Source organism: Nyctereutes procyonoides, unplaced genomic scaffold, assembly GCF_905146905.1.
Source record: "Nyctereutes procyonoides isolate TBG_1078 unplaced genomic scaffold, NYPRO_anot_genome, whole genome shotgun sequence".
Taxonomy (NCBI): Eukaryota; Metazoa; Chordata; class Mammalia; order Carnivora; family Canidae; genus Nyctereutes; species Nyctereutes procyonoides.
Window position 1 is genome coordinate 1,561,846 of NW_026575024.1, and position 26,470 is coordinate 1,588,315.

A 26,470-nucleotide genomic window follows, 5' to 3' on the forward strand; every position below is an offset into this window, starting at 1 on the left:
TGCTTTAGAAGAACCAGTTTATTCATACATTACACCAAATCATAAGCAATTTAATGGGCGCCGGACCGTGGAAGAAAATGAAGTGACAGGATGTTCTCCAGAAGGTGTCCTGTGCTCTCGAGCGAGACGAATCCGACCTGTTCAATGACTAGAAATGAAGGAAGAGCCCACAAGTCTACGGGGAACGGCGCAGCGGTGCCGCACGCGGCGCACCTGCTCGCACCTGCTCGCACCTGCTCGCACCAACACCGGCAGAGCCGGGGGCCGCGAGCTCGGGGCCTCCCGCAGCCCAGGCCCAGTCCGCGCCCCGGGCCAAGGCTCTGCAGCCCCCGCGACTTGGTCAACTTCTGGACCCCATGGGCACGTCTGGAATCCAGCACCTGCCGGGCGGGGGCAGGGACACTGCGGGAGAAGGAGCGCCGAGGCCCAGGTCGTCCGTCCCTGCCTGTCCACTGGCCTTGCGTGGAAGCCGTCGCAAGAAACAAAGCACCATCGACCACACTGCACGAACAACTCACGTTAGCCTAAGCTTTGCGAACACATCACGGAAGAGAAGATAGAGTACATTTAATGAAGAACAACTGCTGGCATCACCTTCCCCCCACAATATCACATAAAAATGGACAACACGTTAAATAAACATTCTGTTATTGATCGTTAAATATATCAATACCAAAAATCATGTATAAATTAGGAAATAAATGTACAAACTATTTCACAAAGTGCTTTTTAAAATATATACACGACATTCAAGAAATTCTTAATGTAAGACATTTCAGATCGAAGTTTTGGGATAAGTTTAAGTGTCCTTTTCTTTCAAAAAGTATTAATACACCACTTAAAAAAACCACACACACACACACACACACACACACACACACACAAGGCATATTCGCAGATTGGCAAGGAATAAAAATAAAACTACGTTCACAGTTGCCTAAGATGTTTGACATTTTCAGTGGGAAATTTCGATCCCCGATTGAGTCTGCAAATTAGTTCTATGAAAACTGCCAAGAACGAACAGAACAAAAGCGAGGGAGACACCTCCCTAAACGAAATTGCTAATGTCTGTGTCATTTAGCAATTAGGAACTCTCATTCCAGTCATTTAATATAGATATGTATTTTTAAGCCCTTACCAGTGTCAAGAGTTTTTAAAACCCATACGCCTCTAAGATAAACACTCCTATCCCAGTGCATGTGGGAGTCTGTCCCCACAGAAGAGGGGAAAATATCCCAGAATAGGACTGGTACTCGTCTGGGGCAATCTTTAATCTGCGCCTCTGATCTTCATACGTCTAATGGGAACAGTAATTGCCCCCGTATTTCCCAGTGTGGACTGTCATGTGGACTCATTCAAGCAACAAAACAAGACAAAACGAAAACAACATAAAACGCCTCGTAAACTGTAAACCGTTCAACAGCTCTGGATAAAGAACTACTTTAGAGTTTTAAGACATTTCTGAAACTTACCAATTTAAAAACATCACCTTCAGTAGACCCGATACAGCAAGAATTGGATATTTTTTCTATTCTTTTGGTTGTTCTTAGAAGTACATCAGTATTTATCCAAAGATGTTTCTAAAGTATTCATGTGGGTATTACAGTCCAGGTAAAAGATAATACAATATCGGTATTACTAATTAATGAAATAGAGGGTTTTTCCTTTGACTCTACTTTGTCAAGTGAGCTGTCTTTAATGTCTGCGTAGAATTTAAATGGGATTTAATGTCCTAGCAATGTAAAATCTACTCAAATTTTCCCATAGAAAACCTTTCCTTTTCATTAGGAAGAACACAGTAAACTTGTAGGGTTCTTTTTGAAAACAAGATGTGACTTTCAGATCTCTCTACAAGAAAAGGAACACTTGCTTGGAGAACTGAACAAGTAGGTCCTGGAAGAAATAATATAAATAAAACAACTTGCCAACTGTTTGGAAAATTTGGTATAAATATTGTTAGTTTCAATTTAGAACTGGGCATATCAAATATCCAAATCCCAGAAATGACCAGCCGATGAACAAAGGGCCAGTGCCAGGCATTTCAGAGAACTGCCCTCTGTCCTTCAGGAACTTACCCTCCTTCCTAACCTGGGCTAGGCTAGCTGTACATTTATTTCGAATATACGCATTGATCCCTCTTTACTTTTTAAAACAAAAACATAAGACGTCTTGGATAAACACAATTGGTGAGAGACACAGGTAATGCGTGAGCTCTGGGAAAGACCATTCGCAGCCTCTCTGAATGAAGCATTTTATCCTTCTCATTGTGTAACAGAAACTGACCCAAAACATAGAAGATGCCCCCCCCGCCCCATCGAGGCACAGGAAGAGGCTGCCATCCAGGGGCTGTGGCGTGTGTCCAGCTGCGGCGTAGTCAGTGAAAGACAAGTTTACGACCCACATTACGACAAGTGCATGAGGAGAGCCAGACCTGAGGCCCGTTTATGTGAACACATGGACTATGGCATCTTGTAGCTGTGGCCCATTCCTGGGCACAGAATACTCTGATGTCAGGAGGACCCCTAAAGCTAGCTAGAAACATCAAGGGCGGGGGGACAAAACAGAGACAACCTCCCCGTCGTATGGACGTACAATACTATACACAGCACCAAATATGTCACACCATCCAAGCGCTGTCTCCCGCCAGCGGTGCATGCTTGGCGTCATACCCAGCATGAAATGTGCACGCTTCACATGCAGACGCTGCGTGGGGCGGAAGGGCAACCAAGAGGTCATAGTTCATCAGAACTGCCACCAGCCCGACCATCCCGGGAGGGACGTGCCGCCGCGAGGCTCTAACAAGAACGCTTGCCCCTTACTGCTGGTAATTTCCATACTGGCCCTGCAAGAGACCAAAACACACGTCATACTTCCACAGTCCCGAGTAAAAGCGTAAGACACACCTGCCCACGGCCCACAGCCAGGACGAGGGATGGGGGCAGGTCTGAAAAGCGCGCAAGCACACAGCTCTCCGCCGAGCTACGGGGCGGGACAGCTGCTGGCCTTCTGAAGCCATCCGTCCGAGCCTATGGCTGATGACTGACGTCAGCTCAGCGAGGAGCCCCACCAGCTCTCCCCGGGAAGGCCCCCCAAGGGGTCAGCAGCAGGGCTGGACGCAAACGCGGGCTGGGACCCCGATGCAGCGCCACTCAGCCCACACACACTCAGCTGTGTCTGACCCGGGTGAGCGCACGTGTAGAGGTAACTTCTGAACACCTCGTGGGCTCAGAGAATCAACATTCTGGAAGGGACCCCGGCAGCCGCATGGTTCCGCATGACCACGAGGGAAGCCTCGGCCAGGCCTCCGCACACGCCAGGGCTCTTGCCTGCTCATAGCCGTAAGGCCGCTGCTGCTGGGCGGACGGGCCCGTCTGAGACGCTCTGTAGCTTCCGTACTGCTGGCCTTGTCCTTGCTGGTAGCCGGAGTACTGCGAGGCGGCTCCCTGGGCGGGCCCTGAGGACACACAGCGCCGTGAGAACAGCCGCCCCCGCCTTCCAGGAGTGCCTGAAGCACCTTCCCCGCCCTCCTCCCCACGGTCCCGTGCGGCCCGGCCACCACGGGGTCGCAAACCCGCGAGTCAAGTATCACAGCACGGGCGGCTCGCCTGCGTGAGAGGGGCGGTGGGCATTCCCGGGGAAACTACGGTGAAGCCTTGGGAAAGAACTGATAAAGGCCAAGTAATTTTTCAAAAAATGCTATTTAATGAGTCATGGCTGCAACAGGCCGAACAAGAATCTTCGACTGTGGCTTTCTTTCCTCCCCGTGTACCGCCGTCACCAGTGAGCTCAGGGAGGCAGGTCTCGAGGGGGCCCAGCCTGCCACCTGGTTTATAAGCCTCCCCGTGGTCCCGAGGTGCAGCCCCCGCAGAGGGCTGCCTGGCGTATGGAAGGCACGGGGCCGTGCCTGGGCGAGCGAATGGAGCTGCGTGTTCACATTAAACTAAGATGTGTCAGGTACAGACACGTGGATCTTCTGTGAACACTCACGGGACTCCCTCTTTGGTGCACTAATCACCTACTCATTCAGGTCATGAGGGCGGCTTCCACCGTGCATTTTGAAAGCTGACAGTTTGCTGGGCCAGCACGTGGTGGCATCGTTGGGGAGCTGTCCTCCTAGGACAGCAGCCCCTGGAAGCACCAAGGTCCCCTGCACCCTGGGTTCTGGGGAGCACAGCCCACGCGCCTCTCAGGAGCGGGTTAGGAATCCGGGAGAGCCTCGTGCGGTCTAGGCTCTTGGCAGACACGACCTGCAGGCTGGGGGCCAGGGCTGCACTGTGTCTGGGGGACCTGCCCGAGGGGACGGGGCAGGCAGAGGACTGGGCAGGTGTGCAGATTGCTACCGGGCAGCCCGACCCCAGGGAGACTGAGCCTGCGCTAAGCTGACCCCCAGTGGATGGGGTGTCTCCCTTTGTTGCTGTAGCTCAAAAAGCTCCCTCCGTCCCCTTTTCCATCCAGCGGGCCTGGAGACCGATGCTTGTTGGCAGGCTCTGGGAAGACCCGCTGGCCCCTTCTACTTTAGGGAATCACCCCACTTTTGTGGGGTGAACACAAGCCGGTGAGTGGGCGCTTCTGAAAGCTGTTGCCAGACTAACCCACATGTGGACCATCTCAGGTGACTGGGGGAGAGGCTCAGAAAATGCCCACCTGCTCCTGGTTCCTGGCTCCTAACACCGTTTTCCTGTTGGAGGACCCAGAGCTCCTGTGAGACATGGCTGCTTCTAGGGCTACAGCCGGGAGAGTACCGTGGTCCCAGAGAGTAAGGAAATGCTCGAAAACCAAAGGATGGGGGCCACCTGCGTGGCTCAGCAGTTGAACGTCTGCCTTTGGCTCAGGGCACGATTCCAGACTCCCAGGATCGAGTCCCTCATCGGGCTCCTTGCATGGAGGCTGTTTCTCCCTCTGCCTATGTCTCTGCCTCTCTCTCTGCGTCTCTCATGAATAAATAAAATCTTTTTTAAAAAAAAACCAAAACCAAAACCAAAGGATGAGAGCATGTCAAAGGGATTGGAAGAGCTCCCAAAAGGCAGAGCCAGACAACGTGAACCACACAGAGATGTTCTGGGATTAATATCCATAAATATGTATTAAATGACTAATAACTAATCAATTAATTACTCTGCCTCTATTCTAGGACAACTAACTAACTCTGCCTTACAGAGGAATTTCAGTCTATGGAACAATTCCTGCTTGTGTGTGGGCTGGACTCAGTGGCTTCCTTCTAAAGATTAGGGAAGGGTGAAGGTGGGATAACTTGGTGGTAGGGGGGCCAGTGACCAGGGTTAGCATCAGAGGCAAGTCCTGTTGATGTGAGATGAGAAGGACACTCCCCCCATGCTGTCTTCCCAAAGCCCACGGCCCAGTCTCATCCTGAGGAAAACCTCAGACAAGCCCAACCTCAGGATGCCCCACAGAGCACCTGCCCGGTCATGCTCACGAAGGCCAAAGTCCAGAAGGACAAGGATTTCCCAGATGGGGTCCCAGCCCAGGGGAGCCTAGGGAGACATGAGACTAAGTGTCATGGGGGATTCCGGATGGGTTGTGGGACAGGAAGGGACACTCGGGGAACACAAGTGAGATCTGAGTAAACCGTGGGTTCAGGCCACGGCAGTGTACCCGTGTTAGCTTCTGAGTCGTGACGGTCGCAGTGGTGGCACGAGGTGAACAGAGAGGAACTCTCCGTACTGTCCACACAGCTTTGCTGGAAATCTAAAACTCCTCCAAAGTGAAGTGTACTAAGCGTCCCCTGAATGCACGGCAGCGTGACCGTGTGTGGGGCCTGTGCGGGAAGGCGCCGCCTCCCCCTTACCGTAGCCTTGCTGCTGCCCGGGGTAGCTCTGCTGGTTGGGGTACTGCTGCTGGTACCCCGCCTGCTGCTGGGCTGCGCCCTGCTGGTACCCCGCCTGCTGCTGGCTGTACTGCGAGTTTCCTGTGGAGGGAAGGAGACACACGGTGCGTTTCTGCAGACAGAGGCAGCTCCTCCCACCACTCACGATGTGGGCACCTTGGAAAACCCCTGGACCAACTCGATTGCTTCTGTATCTTCTCTTTTCCACAACAGTTTGAATACTTTTATTACATTTTTTTATTATTTTATAAGAATATGAATATATGGCCAAAAAGAAACAGCTAATACAATTCAAGGCAAAGGCTGATGCTAGTGTTTGGGATCGAACTGTGTGCGCCAGAAAGGTATGCTGACGTCTCCACCTCACGTACCTGTGCACGTGGTCTTATCTGGAATAGGGTGTTTGCAGATGTAAATAGCTAAGAGCACATGTGCTGGACTAGAATGAGCCCTGATCCAAGGACTGGTGTCCTTATAAGAGGGACATTTGGACACAGACAGGGAAAAAGCCACGTGACAACAGAAGCGGAGAGTGGAGTGATGGGACTACAAGCCAAGGACACCAGGACTGCTGGAGCTGCCAGAAGCTGGGAGAGGGGAGCCCCCGAAGGACCACCCCTGCCGACTCTTGGATCTCCTACCTCTGGCCTCCAGAACTGAGAGGGTGACCTTGGCTGTGCTCAGTGCCCCTGGCCGGTGGCACTTCCCCACAGCAGCCCTAGGTGCCAGGAGAGCCGGAAGCACGCCAGAACCAGCGACTGTGAAGCAAGCACGGTTCAGCCCTGGTCAACTGTGGTTTTGCTTGTGAAAAGAACACAGTAGGAGAACCTGAAAACACACCAGTGAAACGGAGCTACGAGGTTCAGTGTGCTAGAGGAAACAGAGACATCCTTAGGCCTGGACGGAGTCCGTACGGATCAGTGACCCGCGGTACGTTCTATGCGTGCGCTCCTGTTGGTGTTTACTCCTACAATTTATCCCAACGCTAGGCTAGTAGGTCTGTTGGTGAGAAATACTCTCACTGCTAAGGAAAACCATAGCTGCGGTGTTCGGAACGTGACCACAGGCCACCGTGCATCCCCAGCGGGTGACAAGTACCCCACGTACTTCCCTTACCGTTGTGAGAGAAGCACTACTGTGTGCCCATTGTGCAGATGGGGACGGAGGCACACCACCCAGCAGCGCAGGAGCCAGCAGCCACGGATGGCCCCTGGGCCTCCAGAGAGCAAAGAAGGGAAGTTCAGGGACCTCCCCGTCCGTGGCCGCCGGACATGCTGAGCTGAGCCGCAGCTACCAGGATGCTTCCCAGATCACTTAATCTAAGTTTGTGGGTCCACACAGCTCGGAAGGACTCTGGAAGTTTAATGACACCCTCGTTTTAGTGGCAGACATGCAAGGCAGGGTCTGCAGTTCCAGCTCAGACCCATAGGTTTTCCCCTGGATATTAGGAAACCAGTGCCACAGAGAACTTTTTTTAAAAGGCAGATATTTATCTACATATGTCTTAAAAGTTTATTTAGGTCATCTCTACACCCAACATGGGGCTCGAAGTCATGGCCCTGAGATCAATAGCCACATGCCCAACTGACTGAGCCGGTAAGATGCCCCCCAAAATGCCTTAATTCCTATTTTCAAAAATCTAGCCAGCCACCCTCCATGGCCAAAGCTTCATTCTGGAAGAAAGCTTAAGGTAAGAAACATGGTTGAGGAGCAGCGAGGGCATCGCCGCACAATTCCCGAGAGTTGGGGCAGTTCTAACAACCACTGTAAACTCCTCCCACGAGGTCTAAGTGCTCCTGTTTTAGATGCCGTGTGGACATTAAGTTCCACCTGTGGTTTTCAAAATACCTTTACAAAAATACCAAGTTAAGTCTAGTTTCATTTTCTTTTGAATAGGACTTTGTTCTTCAAAACCGTGCTGAGGGGGATACCTCGGTGGCTCAGCGGTTTGGCGCCTGCCTTTGGCTCAGGGATTGATCCTGGAGTCCCGGGATCGAGTCCTGCATCGGGATCCTTGCATGGAGCCTGCTTCTCCCTCTGCCCGGGTCTCTGCCTCTCTCTTTCTCTCTCTCTCTCTCTCTCTCTCTCTATGTCTATCATGAATAAATTTAAAAAAACCTTAAAAAAAAAAAACATGCTGAGTGCACAGCCTTTAATTTGTAGTAAGTTCAGTCCCGAATCTGTGCAAGACCCAGCTCTTCAGCAGGAGGGGCGCAGAGGGAACCGGGGGCTTCACTTGCCCGCAGCACCTGCCAGCAGATGAACAGCCAACCCAGCAGGGCACAACGGCTTCCTTCTCTGGGGGCATCATCCCAGGCTCCGTGGACACCCGAAGCCGGGGGCAGTACCACACCCTGCACGCCCCGGGTGCTCTCCCAAACACACACACACACACACACACACCCGCAGTCAAGTGTACCCGATGGACCGGGCACAGCCAGGGAGCATCAGGAACTCCCGGTGACCCAGGACAGCTGTCACAACGCGCAGCCGTACAACTTGTGTGAACGTGGCCTCTCGCTCTGGAAACCCCTCCTGTCCTGCGCTCACCCTCCTGTGACGAGGGAACGATGGGATGAAGTGACGTGAGGATGTGGGCCGGTGACGCAGTGTGAGGGTGACCTGACCTTCTGACCGTGCGCCGGGGGAGGCTCCTCGGCTTCCCGTGCGGGGAACCTTGTCACTGGGACCGTGGGAAGCAAGACTGTGGATGGGGAGGGGACTACTATAATTGGCTTTTTATTTTAAATCAAAACATGTCCAGGGCACCTGGGGGGGGGCTCAGTCACGGTCCCAGGGTCCTGAGATGGAGACCCCATTGGGCTCCCTGATTCTCCCTCTGCTCCTCTCCTCACTCATGCTTTTTCTTGCTCTCAAATGAATAAAAGGAGCCTTTAGAAAAATAAAAACAAATAAAAACCAGATCCTGGAAACTGATGTTTTAAGTAGCAGCCTTATGGAGAGCTGCCGGCCGCTGTAAAGAAGGGTTGCAGCCCTTGGCGGGGACCTGAACCGTAGCCCACAAGGAATGGCAGGTGCACCTGCTTTGACTCCAGGGCGAGTCCTCCCTGAGGACCCTACATGCCCATGGGGTGTCCACAGTTGCTCCCAGCCCCTCAGAGAGGCCCTAAGCTCTGTGGGTTCCTTCCTGCCAGCTGGAGCTAACCGGGGAAGGACCGCGCAGACTCCAGCGCACTGTGCCAATCGCACCCTGACAAGCACGGCGGAGATGCAGTGGGGTTCTCCTGGGCTTCAGACGTCCAGTCTGAGCATTCTCAGCCTTATGGCCCTTTTTATGGTAATCAATAAAGGGGTGCATTCACATGCACCTGGCCAGCTGCGGCCTGGCACACAGCAGGTGTGCAATAAACGTCAGCGGGGATGCCTCTGACAACCGCAGCTCTGCTCCCTTGTACCACGGAAAACCTTCCCTTGGCCGGAGTCCAACCCGGTAGAAAAGGGGCCCGCCTGATGAATCCGGACACAAGACGGCCACTGGGAACCAGCAGCCCATCAGCTCACTGATACGTTCAATAAAAACTACATAAAACTATGTATGGAAACAAGGAGGTGCCTTGGGGACACCTGCGGGACAAGCCCAAAGGAGCCACCGTCCCTGCTGTTCTGAATGTCCACCCACAGGTGGAGCACCGGTCTCTGTAGGGACACCCAAGACGCCGGCGCTGTGACCACGGGTATAGGGGGTGGGGACGGGTCCAGAGGGCTGCAAGGTCAAGCTGTTTTGATTTTCAGTGACAGCCAGTAATGTTTCATACTTTAAATTTTAACTTCTGCACAAGAAGATACGTTCGTGTGATTCAGAAATGTAAAAGTGAACACACACCCCCTTCAAGAGGTTCAGGGAAGAAGGCCACCTCCAGCCCTGCCAGGTCCCCGGCCCTGTCCTCCACTCACCTGGGTTGCTGTCCTGGCTATCTTTTCAGGGTTTGTTTAGTGGGGGAATGTGCAAACGTGTGGTCTTACACAGAGGATGGCACCCCTGACACCCTGGTGCTCAGCATCTGGCACAGCCCAGGAGAACCTGCCACAGGAGCCCACAGGGAGCTTCGCTTCTTTTAACTGACACAGTTCCCAGTGGACATGTCACGCCGGGCACGAGCAGGTCCTTGCTACTTCAAATGTCACAGTGATGAAGTGCAATAGGACTTCAAAGCTGCGATGGAGTGCCTGGCAGGGCCCCCAGTGGCGGCCTGTCTGCCTGGCTCTGTCGGCCCCTTATTCCCTTATCCTGCCTGGCTTGGCCTCGTGAGCGCTGGGCCCTCCCCAGCGCTGGTCCTCTGCACATCAGTGGGACCACACGGGGCTCCTGTCAGATGCCACTTTCCATGAAAACCCCAGGACCGGCCACCTGTGCTCTACAAGGCTCCTCATCCTGCTGTGGGATAAATGTAATTACCAGAAACTTCTTTATTTTGGCTTCAGTCTACCCCCCTCATTGCATCCACTTGATACCCTCCACCTTCGTGGAGCCACATGCCACTTGGGTACATCCCTGCCTTCTCAAAGCAAAACACCATCTGCCTCTCACACAAGACCTGGCAATGCCGCCCACTATGGGGTGACATTGTCCTCTCTAGCACAAGAACGTGGAGTCCCAGGTAGGGCTCCAATTAACAAGATGGAACAAAACGCTTCCAGGTTCAGGAGGAAACCATGCCATCTGCCACATTTGCCTTAAACGAAGCTACTAAGCGTTTTAGCAGTTTCCATCAATTATGGAAAGTGAGAACATGTAACCCAAACACGAAGGCATAAAAGTGTGCACTTTGAAGTTCAAAAGGCTGAGCAGCACATCCTGAGTGTGTCTTTGGGGTAACTGTCTCCGCCAGGAGGCCCCTTCCTTCTAGGACCCTCACTTGGACAAAGCAGTGCTGGCAGGAAGCAGAGGCCCCTCCGGTGGTGAAGGCTGAGCACTGGCATCCTGGGAGGTGAAGGAGGGCAGGGCTGATGGAGGCGCACCTGCAGGGAGGGATAAGGCGCACCGGGGGGTGCACCTCTTCCTGGCAGGCTGAGACCCAGTAGTGCGGGCACGAACTCTACCTTATACACATTGAATTGTTTTTTAAATGGCCCAAGCATGCAGGTTTTTAGCCACGCGGGGCCCACCTGCTTGGTGTACCTGCTACCTACAGGCAGGTCAATGCCCTGCAGCGACGGGCTTCTGGGCTGGAGCCGAGCTGAGGGCTACCACCTGGACACAGGAGCACTTCCCCCGGGACCTCCCCCTGGAGTGTGGCCCCTGGTCCCAGCCGCTCTGCCGGTCTCCCATTGCAAGGGGCACCCCCTCACGGACCCTGTCCAAACACCACCCAGTGAGGCTGCCCGCGTGCTGCTGCCCGGTCAGCCTGCGATCCCTGAACCAGCCATATTCGTGCCAGTGACACTGACTGGCCACCACAGTCAAGAGCCTGCAAAGCTGCTCCTAGGCCAGGGCCCTGTCTCTGGAATTTATTCTCACGAATGGCCCAAGGTGAGGAGGAGGTATGATGCACACAGAGAATGCTCACCGACGCCTGTCTTCGACAGCGGAAGCTAAGACAAAAAGCAGCCTAGGTTTGACTGGAGAACAGTACATAGGGCAAGTGTGTGGATGAGGCGACGGCCAAGGTGGTCACAGTGGGTCACAGATGAGTTTACTGTGGTCGTAACAGAAGGCAAGGCCAGGGGCAGTCGTGGTGACACAGAAAGCAGGATAAAAGTGTTACCTGCTCAGCAACACTTAACCGGTTCCTAAAAATAATAGGCAACATCGAGTTACTCATAAATAGTTTCCTTTGAGATGGTCGGGATGTTTTGGTTCTCTCCTTCTATATCCGTCATCAAGTTTCAAATCCAGCCAGGGGTGATAACCAGGTCATTGCACCTGCTTTGGGAGCAGGAGGGGCCAACACGGGCAGCCACTGGGGTTGGGGTGAAGACCTGCCTGACTGGGTGACTGCACCAGGCACCACCCATCTCGGGGTCTCAGGAGCCAGACTCCTCGGGCCAAGAAGGCTGGGTCTAAGCCACGTTGGTAAGTGGTACCCAAGTGTATAGACACAGGAAGCCACTTCGGGGAAACACTTGTAACTGACCACAGCACAGACTTTCCGGGTGACTCTCCCGACTCTCCCGTAGTCTCCTAGTCTCCGTATGTCTGATAATCTCCTAACACTGTAACTAAAACTAAAAGACAAAACTGTGTGTGGAAAACAACGTGGCAGTTCTTCAAAAAGTTAAAACACAGAATCACTCTATGATCCATCATTCTACTTCTGGGTATAAACGCAAAGGATTCAAAGAGCTATTTGCACACCCACATTCACAGCAGCAGGATTCACAACAGCCAAGAGACAGAAGCAACCGTAAGTGTCCATCGACAGTTGAAGGGATGAGTAAACCGTGCAGCCTCCATGCAGCAGAACACAATGTGGCCTTAAGAAGGGACTCCTGCCACCTGCCACCACACACCTGAACCTTGAGGCTGTCATGCTTCGGGAGACCGGCCAGTCAGAAAGACCAACACTGTAGGATCCTACTTCCATGAAGGACCTAGAGTCGTCACGCGCAGAGATACAGGGTGGCACGGCGGCCGTGCGGGGGCAGGAACTGGGGAGCCAGTGCTGACAGGGGCGGGAAGTCAGTCTGGGAAGAGGAGCGAGATCTGGAGACGGACGGCGGGGACAGCTGCACAATGATGTGAATGCACTTCGTGCCACTCAACCACATACTCAGAAATGGTTCAAATAGTAAGTTCTGTTGTATTTTTAGTATATTTCTTTTAAAAAGCCACCAAAAACATCTGGATTCACAAGCTGCCCATTTCACGTTTATTGCTGGGGTTTCCTTCCCCAGGGGCCCTGCTACCAACCCTCACATTGTCTCCACTTCTGACACCCGGCCCAGGAAGCCTGGGCTAAGCCGGCTGATGTCCTGTCGCCCTGTGACTTTATGGTTTTCTCTTCTCTTGGGGTCTCCCAAGGGCAGGAAGTACCTTCACTCTACGGGGGCCCCGCCGAGAAGCAATTGTGCAGATTTCTTCCCAGTTCTGTGTGTGGTGACGTCATGCTGGTGGCTGGACATCAGCACGGGTGGGAGTATTTGCAGCACGGAAACGGGTGTGTGCTGGTCATTGGGTTTTTGTCAATAAAGCCAGCTTCCTTCATCACTGCCTCACCCCACCTCCGATGAACAGCCCCCAGGGCAGCACCATGGGGGAATGCCGGGGTGGGGGCTGCACAGGCCCCTAGCCCAAGCCATGCTTTATCTGGTCAGCTGATATTTGAAGAAATGCCCAGGCCGAACCCACACACGTTGCCCACTGACTCAGGAGGGGCATGGGTGTTAGAACCTCCCCGGCAGAGTCCGGAACTCCCGAGCGTGTTCAACTGAGCTCTCAGGCCCCAAGCTGGTCAGCTGAGCCGCATGGTGGAGTCTGTGCCCCTGCAACCCCAACATGGCCAGCCAAGCCCCCTCCACCCACCTGCGTCGTGAACGGGGATGCAGTGCATCTGCAGCCTTCATGAGTGAAGGCCTCACAGAGCCCTGCACCACCTGCTGCAGGTGTGGGTCAGACTCCAGGCTGTGCGAGCAGCTTATGCTGCGGAGCTGGCTGTGTGGCCCATGCGCTCCTTACCGCCCTCGTAGTAGTGCTGCGTGGATTCCTCGAAGGACCGGTCATAACTCTGCTCCGTGTAGGATGACTGCTGGTAGGCGTAGTCACCATGTCCTGCAGGCAAACAGATGACATGCAGTCAGCGGAGGCCCAGACCCCCGGATCGCAGGGCGCAGACACTGTAAACTGGGCAAAGCCGTCAGGTCAGGAGCGCCCAGACGTGGACCTGGATCTGTTTTCCCTGCACTAAACCCAGGAAGGAGCTTCCTACTGCCTCCTGACCTCCATTCCCTCCTTTAAGATGCAAAGGGTCACCCTACTTGAGCACTGAAGGAAAAATTATCTGCAGAGACTGTAACTGAGCAGCAGATCAAACGGCCAGGTCAGGTTTGTCACCTTCCTGAAGGCACTTCACAAGGACCACTTGTGTCCTTCTTCTAGAACAGCTACATGCACCTATTCATCCCAGCTGTAGCCCCTACTGCCTTTTGGGAAGGGAGACGAAGAGCCTCCAGTACGTGGGTAGCTGTGGCCTGCGCTGGAAGCTTCTCCGTGGAGACCAGACTCAGCCCACTGGCAGACAAGCCCTCACTCTCATCCCCAAACACACTCCGGCAAGGGGCCTCTGGGTGCTCTGCTGGCGGAGGTCAGGGCTAGGACAGAGAGCGGCGGTCAGCAGCCACACGGTCCCCCGCGGCTGCCCGACAGTGTGGCTGCGGGCCTCACCATCAGGGTAGTACTGCTGGCTCATGGGCTCCGAGGCGGCCTGGCTGTGGCCATACTGCTCGCCGCCGTAGTACTCTTCCTGGCCCAGGTACTGCTGGGAGGACCCTGGAGGCGGACAGTGCACATGGGTCATTAACTCAGGACATTCTTCCGTTACGGGAGCAACCCCCCCTGTGGGCCTCAGATCAGAGGACACCCCCCAGGCCACCCAAGCATTCTCCCCACATCCAGCCCGGGTACTCCGGACTTGGTACTTACAAACACAACAGCCCTGCCCCTGCTTCGGGCCCTGCGCCCGACTCCAACCCCTATGCCGGCTCAAGCCTCGTCTGCTTCCAGAAGCAGCGCTGGCTTACAACCTTCCATGTTTCCTTAGCCCCGCAAGGCTCCACACCCCCAACATCCTCATTCAACCCTAAGGAACGTGCAAAGCCTCACGCCCTCCAGCTTCTCAGGACAAAGACCCGGCACGGGCCTTACCTTGCTGGGAGGGCCGGTAGGGCGCCATGGGCCGCTGCCCCATCATGCTGCTCCCCTGCCCGCTCTGGCCCATCATGGCGATGGACGACTGGCCCTGGTAATGCTGGCTCCCGCCCTGTGCCGAGTTGTAGTGGGACGAGGCTGCCTGCTGGTGCATCATGGACACTGGGCGACACGACAGACCCAAATAACCCCGAGAAGCTCCCCGGGTGGGTGTCCTCACCCCTCACCCCAGGCACCTTTCTCCCAATTTAAGATTTCAGCTCCTGGGCCACCTCCATGCATGAGAGAAACACAAGTCCTGTCTTCCCGAATTCCTAAGACAGGTCCCAGAGGAGCCATGCCTATGCCCAGCCCTGAGACTTGGGCTTCTAAGGTTCCTGGTGGATGGCCGCTGCCCTCTGGCCTTCAAAACCCACTAGAGCAGCCCTATCTGATGGGATGGGATGGGATGGGAGCCGTGCCAAAAAATAGAAGCAAACAGGTGAAATCTATTTTAGTAATACGCCTTGTTTGACTTGATATATTCAAAATATCCTCATTTTCAGTATATAATTAATTAATAGTAAAAATAAACTATAGGAGACACTACATGTTCTCCCTTTCTCTATCATATCTCTGAAATCCAGTGCCTGACACTGTCCCACAGTGATTTGGACCTGATGCTACCCAGTGCTCAGAGCCCCATGCCCGGCCCGCAGGGGTCTGTAGCCCTGCACCCTGCCTACTTCTGCGGTCTGGCTGCACTGCCCCCCATCCTGTGTTAGTCTGATTTAGTTCCCTCCCACCCCCTAGCAGAACCTTCCGCCAGGCTACCACAGGGAACAGTGGAAACCCTTCCACAAAGCCAGACCCCAGATGGTCTGGTCCCAGGGTCTCCCGCCACCTCAGAAGCCCTACAGGACTACAATGTGCAGCCTGCACACATTTCGTAGGGCTCGGGGACCATCCTGGGGTTGGGTAGGAGGGGGGCAGGGGGCGCCCCAGGGCCGAACAGAGCAGTACCTGGATTGGACTGCATGTTGATGTTGGCCCGTGACACGTAGTTGCCGATGGCGCCCTGGCCCTGCAGGGGCACACTCTGCGAGGCGGGTCCCGAGTGGCTGTAGCCAGGCCCCGTGCCGTGGCCACTGCCTGACATACTCATGGAGGTGGTGGGCAGCGTGCTCTGTGCTGTCTGCTGCATCACATGGTTTGGACCTGCCAAGAGCACAGGGAGGGGGCCTGAAACCCATCGAAGACGACCTCTGATGGCAGGCCTGGCCTTCAGTGACCGTGGGGAGGGAGGCTAACCTGTGGTCAACAGCGCCACAGAAGAAGTAAACAGTTAAGTCATTAGAAACAAACACACGTGCCGACCAAGTAGAGGACTCGCCCGTTATCATCGTCAGAGCTCCCAATGGCTATGGACAGTTCTTGCTCCAAAGATAACCTTTCTGTTCTCATTTTAAAAATCCACACAGAACCCCACACAACAATGTGAAATGGCCACGATTAGAGCGTCAAAGCAGAGCATGGGGGATCCCTGGGTGGCACAGCGGTTTGGCGCCTGCCTTTGGCCCAGGGCGCGATCCTGGAGACCCGGGATCGGGTCCCACGTCGGGCTCCCGGTGCATGGAGCCTGCTTCTCCCTCTGCCTGTGTCTCTGCCCCTCTCTCTCTCACTGTGTGCCTATCATAAATAAAAAAAAAAAATAAAAAAAAATAAAAAAAACAAAGCAGAGCACGGGATCGGAAGTGCTGGATTCCCTTTGCCTGTTACTCCCGGTACACGTGTGCCCGCGCACAGCAGCCGACCTGGAGCCAGGACCTCTGGGAGGAGGGCGGTCCCACACTCAGCTCTGCGGGGCATGGGGTACCCTGCTGAGACAGTGGTCACCCGGGAGCCTGAGTTGGTGACGCGGTTACCAGTAGCCAGCCCCAACCCCGAGGTGCTCAAAGCTACTCACCGTTGCCGATCTGGCCCTGCATGAGGGAGGACGGGGGCAGGCCCGTGCCGATAGCATCACTGAGGCTGCCCTGGGAGTGCAGGCCCTGGCTGGAGCCACTCTGGGACAGTGCTCCGGGGCCCAGGTTCATGTTTTGCGTTGGCGGCTGCAGGCAACAGGGAGGTAACAGGGAGGATGGTTAACCCAGAGAATAACCACCTGAAGCCCTCCAGAGATTTGGTGGCCCGTGAGATCCACCTGTCTCATGGCCACCTGGCAAATGTCTAGAACCAACTGCTGCTCTCATACTTGATCAGACGATGGTGGATCACTAGGCCCAAGCCTCTTAGGCCAAGATGATACGCCAAGCGTTCTTGTATGAACATTCAGAACTTAAATGAATTCCAAGCTTATCAACACATACTTAGAAGTTCAAAGATGGGCCCTCTTTACCGGGGATACAGCACCCCAGACTGCATCTACCTCAACTTACTCCACACCCTTGCCCCTCAGCTCGCCAGGGTTCTATGTCCTCATCCACACGACTCCATGCCCCAGGGCCTTCGCAGAGACTGCCCCGTGCCTTAGCACTGGCATTCCTGTCGCTCCTCTTCTGTGTGTGCCCTGCCCTGCTGCCAGCCCACCTCTGATCAGGATATAGAGGGCAACGGGATGGAGTGACCCCTGCATCTCACGTCCTCAATCCAGATCAAAGAGCACCTCCGAAGGTTCGGACCCATATGCTGCCTAACCTGGCCGAGAAAACAAAGTTCCCAGCAGGATCCACTGGTACCTCCAGGCTGAGGAGTCCCAATCTCATAGGCCAATCAAGGCTGGTGCAATGATTTTGTCAGCAAAACACATGCTGGCACTTAGAAAGTCACTTCCAAGGGACTAGGGGCAGCAGGAAGCCATTCCCGGTGGCAGGTTTGTCCTGGAACCTTCTTGCCCATTGGTCCCCCAAGGGCCAGGCCCTCCTGAGGCCGTGCCTTCCTGTTTATTGTGGAGGAGGCAGCCGCTACTAGGTCTTGCTTTTGCGGCAATAATTTGATTTTGGGAAAAAGACTTTTAAAAAGTTAAGCAAAAAATAAAAGAAAATTAACACTGGTGATTAAAGCCTTCACTGCACCAGGCACTTCTGCAGTTTTGCTGAATCAGAGCAGCATATGTTCCTGGGCTACCGTTTTTCCAATCACTCAGAAGGGCTCACGATAAAGAGCAAGAATCCTGTGTGCCACTGGCACTCCCTGCTCTCCCAAGACCCGCCTCCCTGCCATTTAGAGGTTTGGTTCCTTCGGGTCACCTCCCTTTGCTTAAGAAATGGGTGTCACAATTCTGACCAGTCCACTTCAGACTCTGACTAGCTTCCCACCCCCTTTCCATGCTCCTGTTACATGGTTACTCCAGGTAACGCGCTCAGACGTCTGCTCTCCGAACCGGCAGTTCGAGGCAGCGCCTGATTGCGCTGGGCAAGGACGGGGCCCCACCGTCCCCCCCTCTGCAAGCACTCACAGCGGGGAGCAGGGACTGCATGTTCTGGTTGGAGTCCGCGATCGTGGCCAGGTAGACCAGGTTCCGGTGCAGGATCTGCTGGTACCTGCGGGTGAGGGCGCACGGTGAGGCAGAGGAGCCGGGAGGCCAATCTGAAGACGTCTACTGGGGACAGCCTTGCCTTGCAGCCAAGCCCCAAGGGGATGCTGAGCGCAGGCGATGCCCAGGGACAGGCCGGGCACCAGATGCTCTGTGGTCAGACAGGGCCAGGCAGGGAACGGGCCCCAGCCTGAGTCCTGAGCAGGATCCCATCTGATGACAGCATGCGGAAAGACCCCAAAACGGGGGCCAAGGAGAGGGGCCACCAGGTCTGTTCAGAGAACAGGAGGGGTGGGGGTGGAGGAGGGGTCACAGGGGGGCAGAGGACAGATGCTGAGGGAGACGCCCGAGCAGACGCCACACAAGGCCTCCTCCATCTGACCCCGACACCAGGCTGACTCGATACGTCTGCACCCCTGGAGAGGCCGGCTCCCCGAAGCAGAGAAAACTCTCAGGCACACGGGGCTGCTGCCGCCCCTGGCCGCTGCAGCCAGGCCCGGGGGCCACACGAGGTCCTGGCTGGAGGAGTGCACTGTCCCCTGTGTGTCCAGCAGCCGGCCCGCCTCCCATGCTTCCATCTCCCCGCAAACCTCCTCCCGCTCCTTGGGTAGCGACCAGGGGGCGAGGCCGTCCTCTGGGCGGGACGGCCGCTGTCGCTTGGCCACTTACTGGGTGCACTCGGCCGTCTTGCCCTTGCTCTGGTAGTCCAGGATACACTGTATCAGGTGGTGGTTCTCATCCAGCATCTGCGGGGAAGCACAGTGAGCACGGCTGGCGTCCCTCCAGCAGGTGCGCAGCGCCGTCGCCGGCGTGCAGGTGTACCTCATCCCCCCCAGCAGGACCGGCCTCCCGGGGCTGTGCTGAGCGCGGCCCTCCGTGCACCACGGTCAGTCCCCCATGAACCCAGGGGCAGGTTCTGAGGTCTGTCACGTGGTGGAGGCAAACCCACGGCCCACAGGCCTCCCTGCCGTCTAGGGCCCTTGACCGCAGCGTGTGTGCCCAGCTAGGGGGCCGCGGAGCCCCCTGTGTCAGGGCCACATGGCAGTGCCTCCCGGGAGACGGGCCCTGCGGAGCTCCACCACGACCTCGAAGGGGGACAGCGCCTGGGACGGCCTGGGGAGACCTGAGGGGGGCGAGGGAGGGAGGTCGGGGGGAGTGGGAGCAGCGGGGGGGGACAGGCCCGGGGTCCGCAGGCATCCGGGACACTAGGCGGGCACAGGGCCAGCGTCCTCCCCCTGGCTGCGAAGAGAAGGTTCTGGCTCTTCCTGCAGCCGCGCATGTGCCCGGCCTCCCGCTCTGGAGGGAGGGGCGGAGGGGAGCCCAAGGCGAGCGCCGCTTTCCGCGGGGGCCTTCGTTCAGAGCCTCGCGCCAAAGGAACAGCCATGCCTTGGCCCGTGACGAACGGCACCGGCCACCAGGGCGCACGTCCTTGTGGGGGGCTCGGCTCCAAGGGCCACGGGCCACCGGCCGAGGGTACCCCTCGCTGCACCCTGACCTCAGGGTCCCGCTCCCGCAGAGCCGGTGGCCGGGCCTGACCCCGCCAGCCACGGCCGTGTCTGCTGGGCAGAGATGCCGCCCCGGTGCGGGGCTGGAGGGGCCGGGGGTGGAGAGGCTGGGGGCTGGCTGAGGCGGGGGCTGCAGGGCGGGGCTGGAGGGGCGAGGGACTGGCTGAGGCCGGGGGCTGCAGGGGCCGGGGGCTGGCTGAGGCCGGGGGCTGGAGGGGCGAGGGACTTGGCTGAGGCCGGGAGGCTCGGAGGGGCTGGAGGGGCGAGGGACTGGCTGAGGCCGGGGGCTGCAGGGGCCGGGGGCTGGCTGAGGCCGCGGCGCCCAGCGAGGGAAGAACTGGGACCTTGGGCCGCGGCGGCGGGACGCACAGCACACTCAGGTCTGGCTCAGGTCGCCTCAGCCCCGCGGGTGCCGCTCAAGCACGCGGGGGAGCCAGACGCTCACCGGAAGCGCAGCAGCACCGGCCGCCGCCAGCCTGGGGCTTTTCCGAGCGCCAGATCGCAGGATCGTTCGCCGTCGGGGTGAGGAGAGGACGCGGCGAGGCCGGGCACTGGCCCAGTGGGCGGAAAACACCCAGGACGGGGCCAGCCACGGTGGGCAGGGATGTGGCCGCGCGCCCTGGCCTCTAACCCCGGCGACCTCGGCGAGTAAGGGCGCGGGCAGGGTTCTAGAACCCGAGGGCGGCCACCACGTGAGAGCCCAGCGCGCAGGCGCGGAGACAGCCCCGCGGGCCCCCAGACGCCGGGCGCACCGCTCAGGGGGGCGGACCGGGTGAGGAAGAGCCGCAGGCACCCGTGGCGCCGCAGGCCGACCCCAAGCCAACGGCAAGCGCCGAGCCAGGGAGCCCTGCCCCGGGGGAGACGTGATCTCCCCAGAAAGGAACTTACAAAGCGACGCACAAGAGCCCCGACTACCCCCAAGAGCCAGGAAAGCCGGGCAGGAAAGGCCGCCGGGCGCTGCGGAGAACAAAGCCCGAGGCGGCCGCGTGCTGACCGGCGCCAACAGTCAACGGAGAGTTGGAACATGCGGTTGAGGAAAACTCCCAGAGAACAGACTGAAAAGACTAAGGTAGAAAACAGTAAAATCAGAAAAATGATCCAGTTGGCAAGAAACAATGCTTCCCGGACTTCCAGAAAGAAAACACAGGGAGGAACAGTCATCCGAAAAATTGTTCAACGTGTTTTCTCCAAACCGAAGGACGTGAATTTCCAGATCGGAACGTTCTCCAAGGGGCCAGCTCGCCAAGACGCCAGGCCAAGGCGAGATCTGAACAACGAACACACCGAAAAAGCACGGCTCGGAGCTGCCCCACGGGGCACAGGTTGGCGGGCGGTGGAGAGCAATGGCCCGAGCCCAGGGGGAGGCTTCCTGAGGAGACGTGACTGAACCCAAGCGAGACGTCGAGGAGGGACGACCCACTCCAGAGGGGACCTTCCTGAGGAGAGATGACCTAGAAGGTTGGCAATACCACCTGGAGGGGCCAAAGGTCAACATCGAGCTGTGGCCGGTGAGTGGCGGGGAGAGCCTCGTCTTGGGGGCTCTCCCGAATCTGCCCCTCGGCTCTTCCCACTCGCAGCCGCCGGGGTGAGCCCCCCCATGCACACAGGTGGAACAGCTTCCTCCCTCTGGCCTACGGGGGTCCCTTCCGTTCTGGAGTCTTGGAGATCCCTCTACGTCGGCCCAGGAGACCCCACCTCGCTGTTCCCGAAGCTCCTAAGTTTCCGAATTCCCACGTGGGCGTCACGCGGCCTCGCGCCTTTTGCTGCCACAAACGGGACCACGAAGCTCGCCTCCCACGCAAGGAGGGCGGGCGCGGGGAGGTTCCTAGGAGCAGCCTGAGGTGTGGGGAAGAGCGCAGGCTGGCCGCAGAGCTGGCTGCGCGTCACGGGGGCTGCACCTGCACTTGGGCCTCGGCCTCTGCCCACCGCGCCCGGGCACGCAGGCAGCCGCCGGGGAAGGCGCGGGAGGTCGGCCCGTGGCATCAGGCTCCCCCGAGGAGCGCCCAAGGGAGCCAGCTGCCGAGTACGTGAATTAGGTGTGGGTTTCAAGACCACAAACCCCAAACACAAAGCGTCCTTGGGAGGAGCTGGTCCCTGCCTCGTGGTGCTACCTCCGCGTTTGACGCACGTGCCCAATTTCCAGAAACTAAGGACACGGGAACACATGCTTAACGTTAGCGCTCCAGCAAACACGCGCCTGTCTTCCCTGGGGCCTGCGGGAGCCGCTCCCTGGGTTCCGCGCTGGAAGCGCTTACAGAGGCCAGTCACGGGCACTGAGGCCACTGGGCTCCCGCGTGGAGGGAAGAGGCGCGTGCTCCCTCCAAGGTGCGGCGTTGACACGCGTCTCGCCCACACAGCCGCCGCATGTTCCTCCCCATAGGACCCTGCACTCCCCGCGGTCACCGCCATTTGGGGTGGACCTCTCACACCCTTGTCGCCACTGATACATCCGGTCCAGTGTCTGCCCCAGAGGCTGAAGACCCGCAGTTGGGACGCCAAGCGCCTTCCGGGACCAGGTCACCTTGCTTCGCCAAAAGCACAGCCTGCAAGGAGCTCCCTTCGCCCAGTCTCCACCAAGAAACCGAGGTACACGACGGTTGAGCCTGGGTACCGATCAGCTGAAGAAGGATCTGAGCCCAGGACGCTCCCATGCGTCCCGCAGCCCCCCAGCTCCCACCACCCCCAACCGGAGGGCCGACGGCTCCCCCACCTCCCAGCAACCTCCGGCTGAAAAGGAAGAGAACCACTCCCCAAGGTTGTGCGTTCTGCACAGGAGCCGTGCTGGCCAAGTGGCGTGGGGCCCAGTTACAGGAGCCTTCTTTGCACCAACATCTAGCACCTTCTCCCCGGAACCTTTCAACTTCTGTCAGGTTCTTGCGGCAGGGTGAGCAGTCACCTCATCAGCAGATGCCATCAGAGGTGCCACTGCAGATGCAGCAGGACACACCGGCGCCACCGCTTCACAGTCCCGCAGGACTTGGGGACGTCAGTGCCACCCCCCAACTCCTGCACCTGGGGGCTGGGCTGGGCCAGCTCCTCGCTCCCAGCCCGGAGATCCCAGGGCACCCATGGCCAGTGCTAGGGCCCTGACCTGCTGGCTGGGGAACAGGTTAGGGACAGAGGGCCAGAGCCCCAAGAATGCCAGTGGGGACCACCCGCTCGCGTCACATGGGGTACCCCGGCTGCTGCTCCTCCCTCCGTCTGCGGGCTGCCGACACAGCTACTGTGAGAGAAGCAACGCACACCGGATGGGTGACCGCTGCACTGCACCCGAGCGCTCCCTCCTGCTCCAGGCCTGAGGGCTCTGCGGGGCCGGGCAGCAGCGCAGGGCAGGAGGGCACAGGCCCGGCCGCGCTGTTCCCTTCCTGAGCACGTGCTTCCTCAGGCTCCCCCACCGGGGACAGCAACAGTGCCCCAGGCCCCGCCTCCCCGGCTGCTCTGCAGGGTCCGCGTGGCCCAGGGCTGTGCTCCCACCGCCCCAGCCCCTCCTGTCCCCGGGGAGGGAAAGGCAGGTGGGGGGGGGGGCGGAGAAAGGCCGTCGTAAAGCCTGCCTCCGACGTCCGTGACCAAGTCAAGGGCTCGGCACTCGCAAGCCGTCAGCAGCTGTGGCCAATTTACCTTCCTGACCAAGTTAGCCCACGTTCTTCAGGACAAATTCCAGGTCAGAGAGAGCACTCGGCCCCCACCCCCAGCTGGACGGCCATCCCTCACCTCTGTGCCCCCGGGTGGCAGCGGCGCAGGGCTGCTTTGGTCCTGACCACCCCTCGACTCAGACCCCGGGCAGGCACCCGGTGCCCGAACATCCACCAGCTCCGTCCAGCCCCGCACAGCCTGTCTCCCCCGGCACAGCGAGCTGGGGCTACAGAGATGACACCGTCACCCGCCTCCAGCCAAGAAAACAAATTAAGAAAACCAACACGGAACAATAACAATAAAAGTGACATTTATTAAGCAACCACGTGTGTGCCAAGCAGCAAGGAGGTGCCTGCCTGCCAGCCAGGTCCTGGTGTGCCACACGGCCGGGCAGACTGCAGTCCCACGCCTCCCATGGCAGGGGGGCACAGCGCGGGGCCGGCGGGGAGCCTCTGGTCCCCAAGCAGGGCCCCAGCCCGCAGGCCGCCCAGCCGGGTACGGGGGCCACGGGAGTTTGCCAGACTGCTGCCTGTTGCCACCTCAGGGTCCGGCAAGGTCTCCTTCCCCGCGGTCCTCACGGAAATGCAGCCCTGCCTACACCGCCCACTGCGCTGAAACCTGGTTTGGTCACTCGGAGAGAAACCACGTCACTGCACCCCAGGCCCCCCAATTCAGGCTGGCTCTCCCTCCCCTCCAGTCTGGACCCCGTGTTCCGCTCCACGCAGACCACCGGCGGGACCACCCTCGACTCCCCTCCAGCCTTCCACACCCTTCTGCGCTGGCCACACGGGGGACCACCTGCAACCCCCTCAATCTTCTAGACCCCCCGTCCTTGCTCCTTGGTTTTCCTTGTCTGGAGTATCTGCCCCGCACCTGCCCCGTTACGGGTCAGGGTGTGCTCCTCAAGCCGTCCCGCTCCAGTCCGAATCCCCAGCACCTGCGCGTGTGGCCTTATTGGGAGATAATGGTCTTCGCAGACACGATCAGGTTAAGGCGAGGCCAGGCTGAAGGGCGAGCTATAAGCACCAGGACCAGCATCCCCGAGAGGAGAGGCGCGCAGGGAACGCCGCGGGAAGAGCAAGGCAGAGGCGGGGGTGATGGGTCAACAAGCCGGCAGCAAGAGGAGCTCAGACGCATAGAGCAGACCCCCCGAGAGCCCCAGAGAATCACCAACTCTGCCCACACCTTAACTTTGGACGTCTGGCCTCCAGATCCCGAGAAAATGATTTCTGCTGTTTTAAGCCACTTCTGGTGACTTAAACCACCAAGTTCATGAACATGTTGTGGCAGCCACAGGAAGCGCGTACATCTGCCTCTCCCAGACATTTCTGCTGCCAGGACGAGCGGCATCGATGCTCTAGTACGTACGGAGCACTCACGGCCTGGCGCTGTGACTCGCACACTCAGGAACCCAAACAGTGTGTCAAAGCGCCACATTCGCCACATTCCAGCTAAGAGAGGGTGAGGGGGGGGACACCCGAGCGGACCTTGGAGGCCGCGTGGAAGTTAGCCCACCTCCTGCTCAGGTAGGCCCCAAGGACAAGCTGCATACTTCCTGCTCCGTCACTACCAGGCCAGCTCCGGAGGAAGCCCTGGCTTCTCTCGACCCTGAGCACGAGCGTGAGATACGCACCTGTCAGCCCCTCGCGGACCCGCAGGAGGCCTGGCTACATCTCCTTGCTGCCGACGCAGCGAGGCAAGTACACGCACCGCTGACTGACCGGTCGGGGCCCAAACGGAGACCCGTTGTCAGCGGTTGGCAGGCTTCCCTTTCTGCTCCGCCGTCTGGGAGCAGAGCTCTAACACTTGGAGACTTCGGGAAGCTTTCGCGGGGGGGGGGGGGCACAAAGTACAAGGAGCTAGATGCCGCCGGGCCGAAGGCGGCTTCGGACCATCGCTGTGTTCACCGCGTGGGAGCTCCAGAAAGTCAAAGGTGCCAGGGGCCCCCCCGGGGGTGCCAAAGCGTGCCTCTGGGCCGGTCGCCGCACCCTCTGCCTTGCCAAGCTTTCCCAGGTCAAGTCTTGGCTACGGAAGACCCTGGAGCCACCGTCTGGGCCTGTCTCCCTGCAAAGCCCTGAACTTCCACGTGCCCCAGTTTCCCGGCCTGCAAAGCAGAGGCGACTACAGCTGCGGCGCAGAACTGACTGACTTAAGACCTGCAAAGCCCCGGGAGCGGTGCCTGGCCGGGAGCGGCGCCTGGCCTGCAGCGGGCCCCGCCAGCGCTCACTGGGCAGAAAGCTCGCGGCGCTTCTCCGGCCCGGCTCTGCCCCCGCTCGGGCCCGCTCCCCTGTTCCCAGCCTGCAGCGCAGCTAAGGTCTCGGAGCACAGGAGACCCCGAGCGCCAGGTCCCCGTCGCGGCGGGCCGCCAGGGAGGGGGCCGCGGTCGTCAGGGCGAGCGCGAGCGCCCGGGGAGACAGGACGCAGTGGGAACCGAGGGCCGAGGGCGGGGAGGGCGGCCCCAGGGCGCGGCGAGCCCCCGGCGGGGCGGCGGGCACCGACTCCCCCGCGGACTCGCCTCCTAAAGGGAAGCAGGGAGCTCGCAACGCGCGCTGGGAGCGGCGGCCGCGGGCAGGGGCAGGGGCAGGGGCAGGGGCAGGGGCAGGGGCCCGGGGCCGCCAGGCTTCCAGGCCGGAGGGCGCATCGGTGAAGTTCGTGCCGGGCGGACGCTGCGGCGGCGCGGAGACCCCGGAGACCCCCGGAGACCCCCGGACGCGCCAGGGCGGCGGGCGGCGGGCGGCGGGCGGCGGCGGGCAGGCCGGCCCGGGGCGGCGGGCGGGGCGGTGTCCGGGGCCGACGCGCCCCCCTGCGCCCCCGCGGGGACCCCGACTCCGGGCAGGCGGCCCCCCCGAGCGGGCGCGGCGGCGGGGGCGCCCCGGCTTTGTTCGCGCCCCGCGCCCGGCCCCGCGCCCGGGCCCCGCGCCCCGGCCCCGAGCCCGGCCCACCTTCTGGATGGTTTGCTGCGTGACCTCCCCTTTGCCCCGCGGCCGGGCGGACGCGAAGGCCACTGACATGGTCGCGCGCGGGGAGAGCCCGGGGTCCTCGGGGCTGGGGCTCCGGCGGCGCTCGGCGGCCCCGGGCGCTCATTCTCCGCAGTCGCAGGGGGCGGGGGGCGGGGCCGGGGCGCGGGGGGGGCCGCCTCGTGGGCTCGC

At 58.7% G+C, this 26,470-nt stretch overlaps 1 protein-coding gene across 1 annotated transcript; it reads right to left on the reverse strand.

Moving 5' to 3' along the window:
• SS18L1 (SS18L1 subunit of BAF chromatin remodeling complex) lies at nucleotides 1-26,405 on the reverse strand. The gene is made up of 11 exons (XM_055302171.1): nucleotides 26,264-26,405; nucleotides 18,853-18,929; nucleotides 18,106-18,190; nucleotides 16,615-16,759; nucleotides 15,672-15,866; nucleotides 14,667-14,831; nucleotides 14,187-14,291; nucleotides 13,482-13,574; nucleotides 5,807-5,926; nucleotides 3,327-3,454; nucleotides 1-2,842 (listed from the first exon to the last, which is right to left on the reverse strand). The coding sequence occupies exons 1-11, from the start codon at nucleotides 26,330-26,332 to the stop codon at nucleotides 2,816-2,818; spliced, it is 1,209 nt and encodes a 402-aa protein (XP_055158146.1). The 5' UTR covers nucleotides 26,333-26,405; the 3' UTR covers nucleotides 1-2,815.
• Between the last annotated feature and the right edge of the window lie 65 nt (nucleotides 26,406-26,470).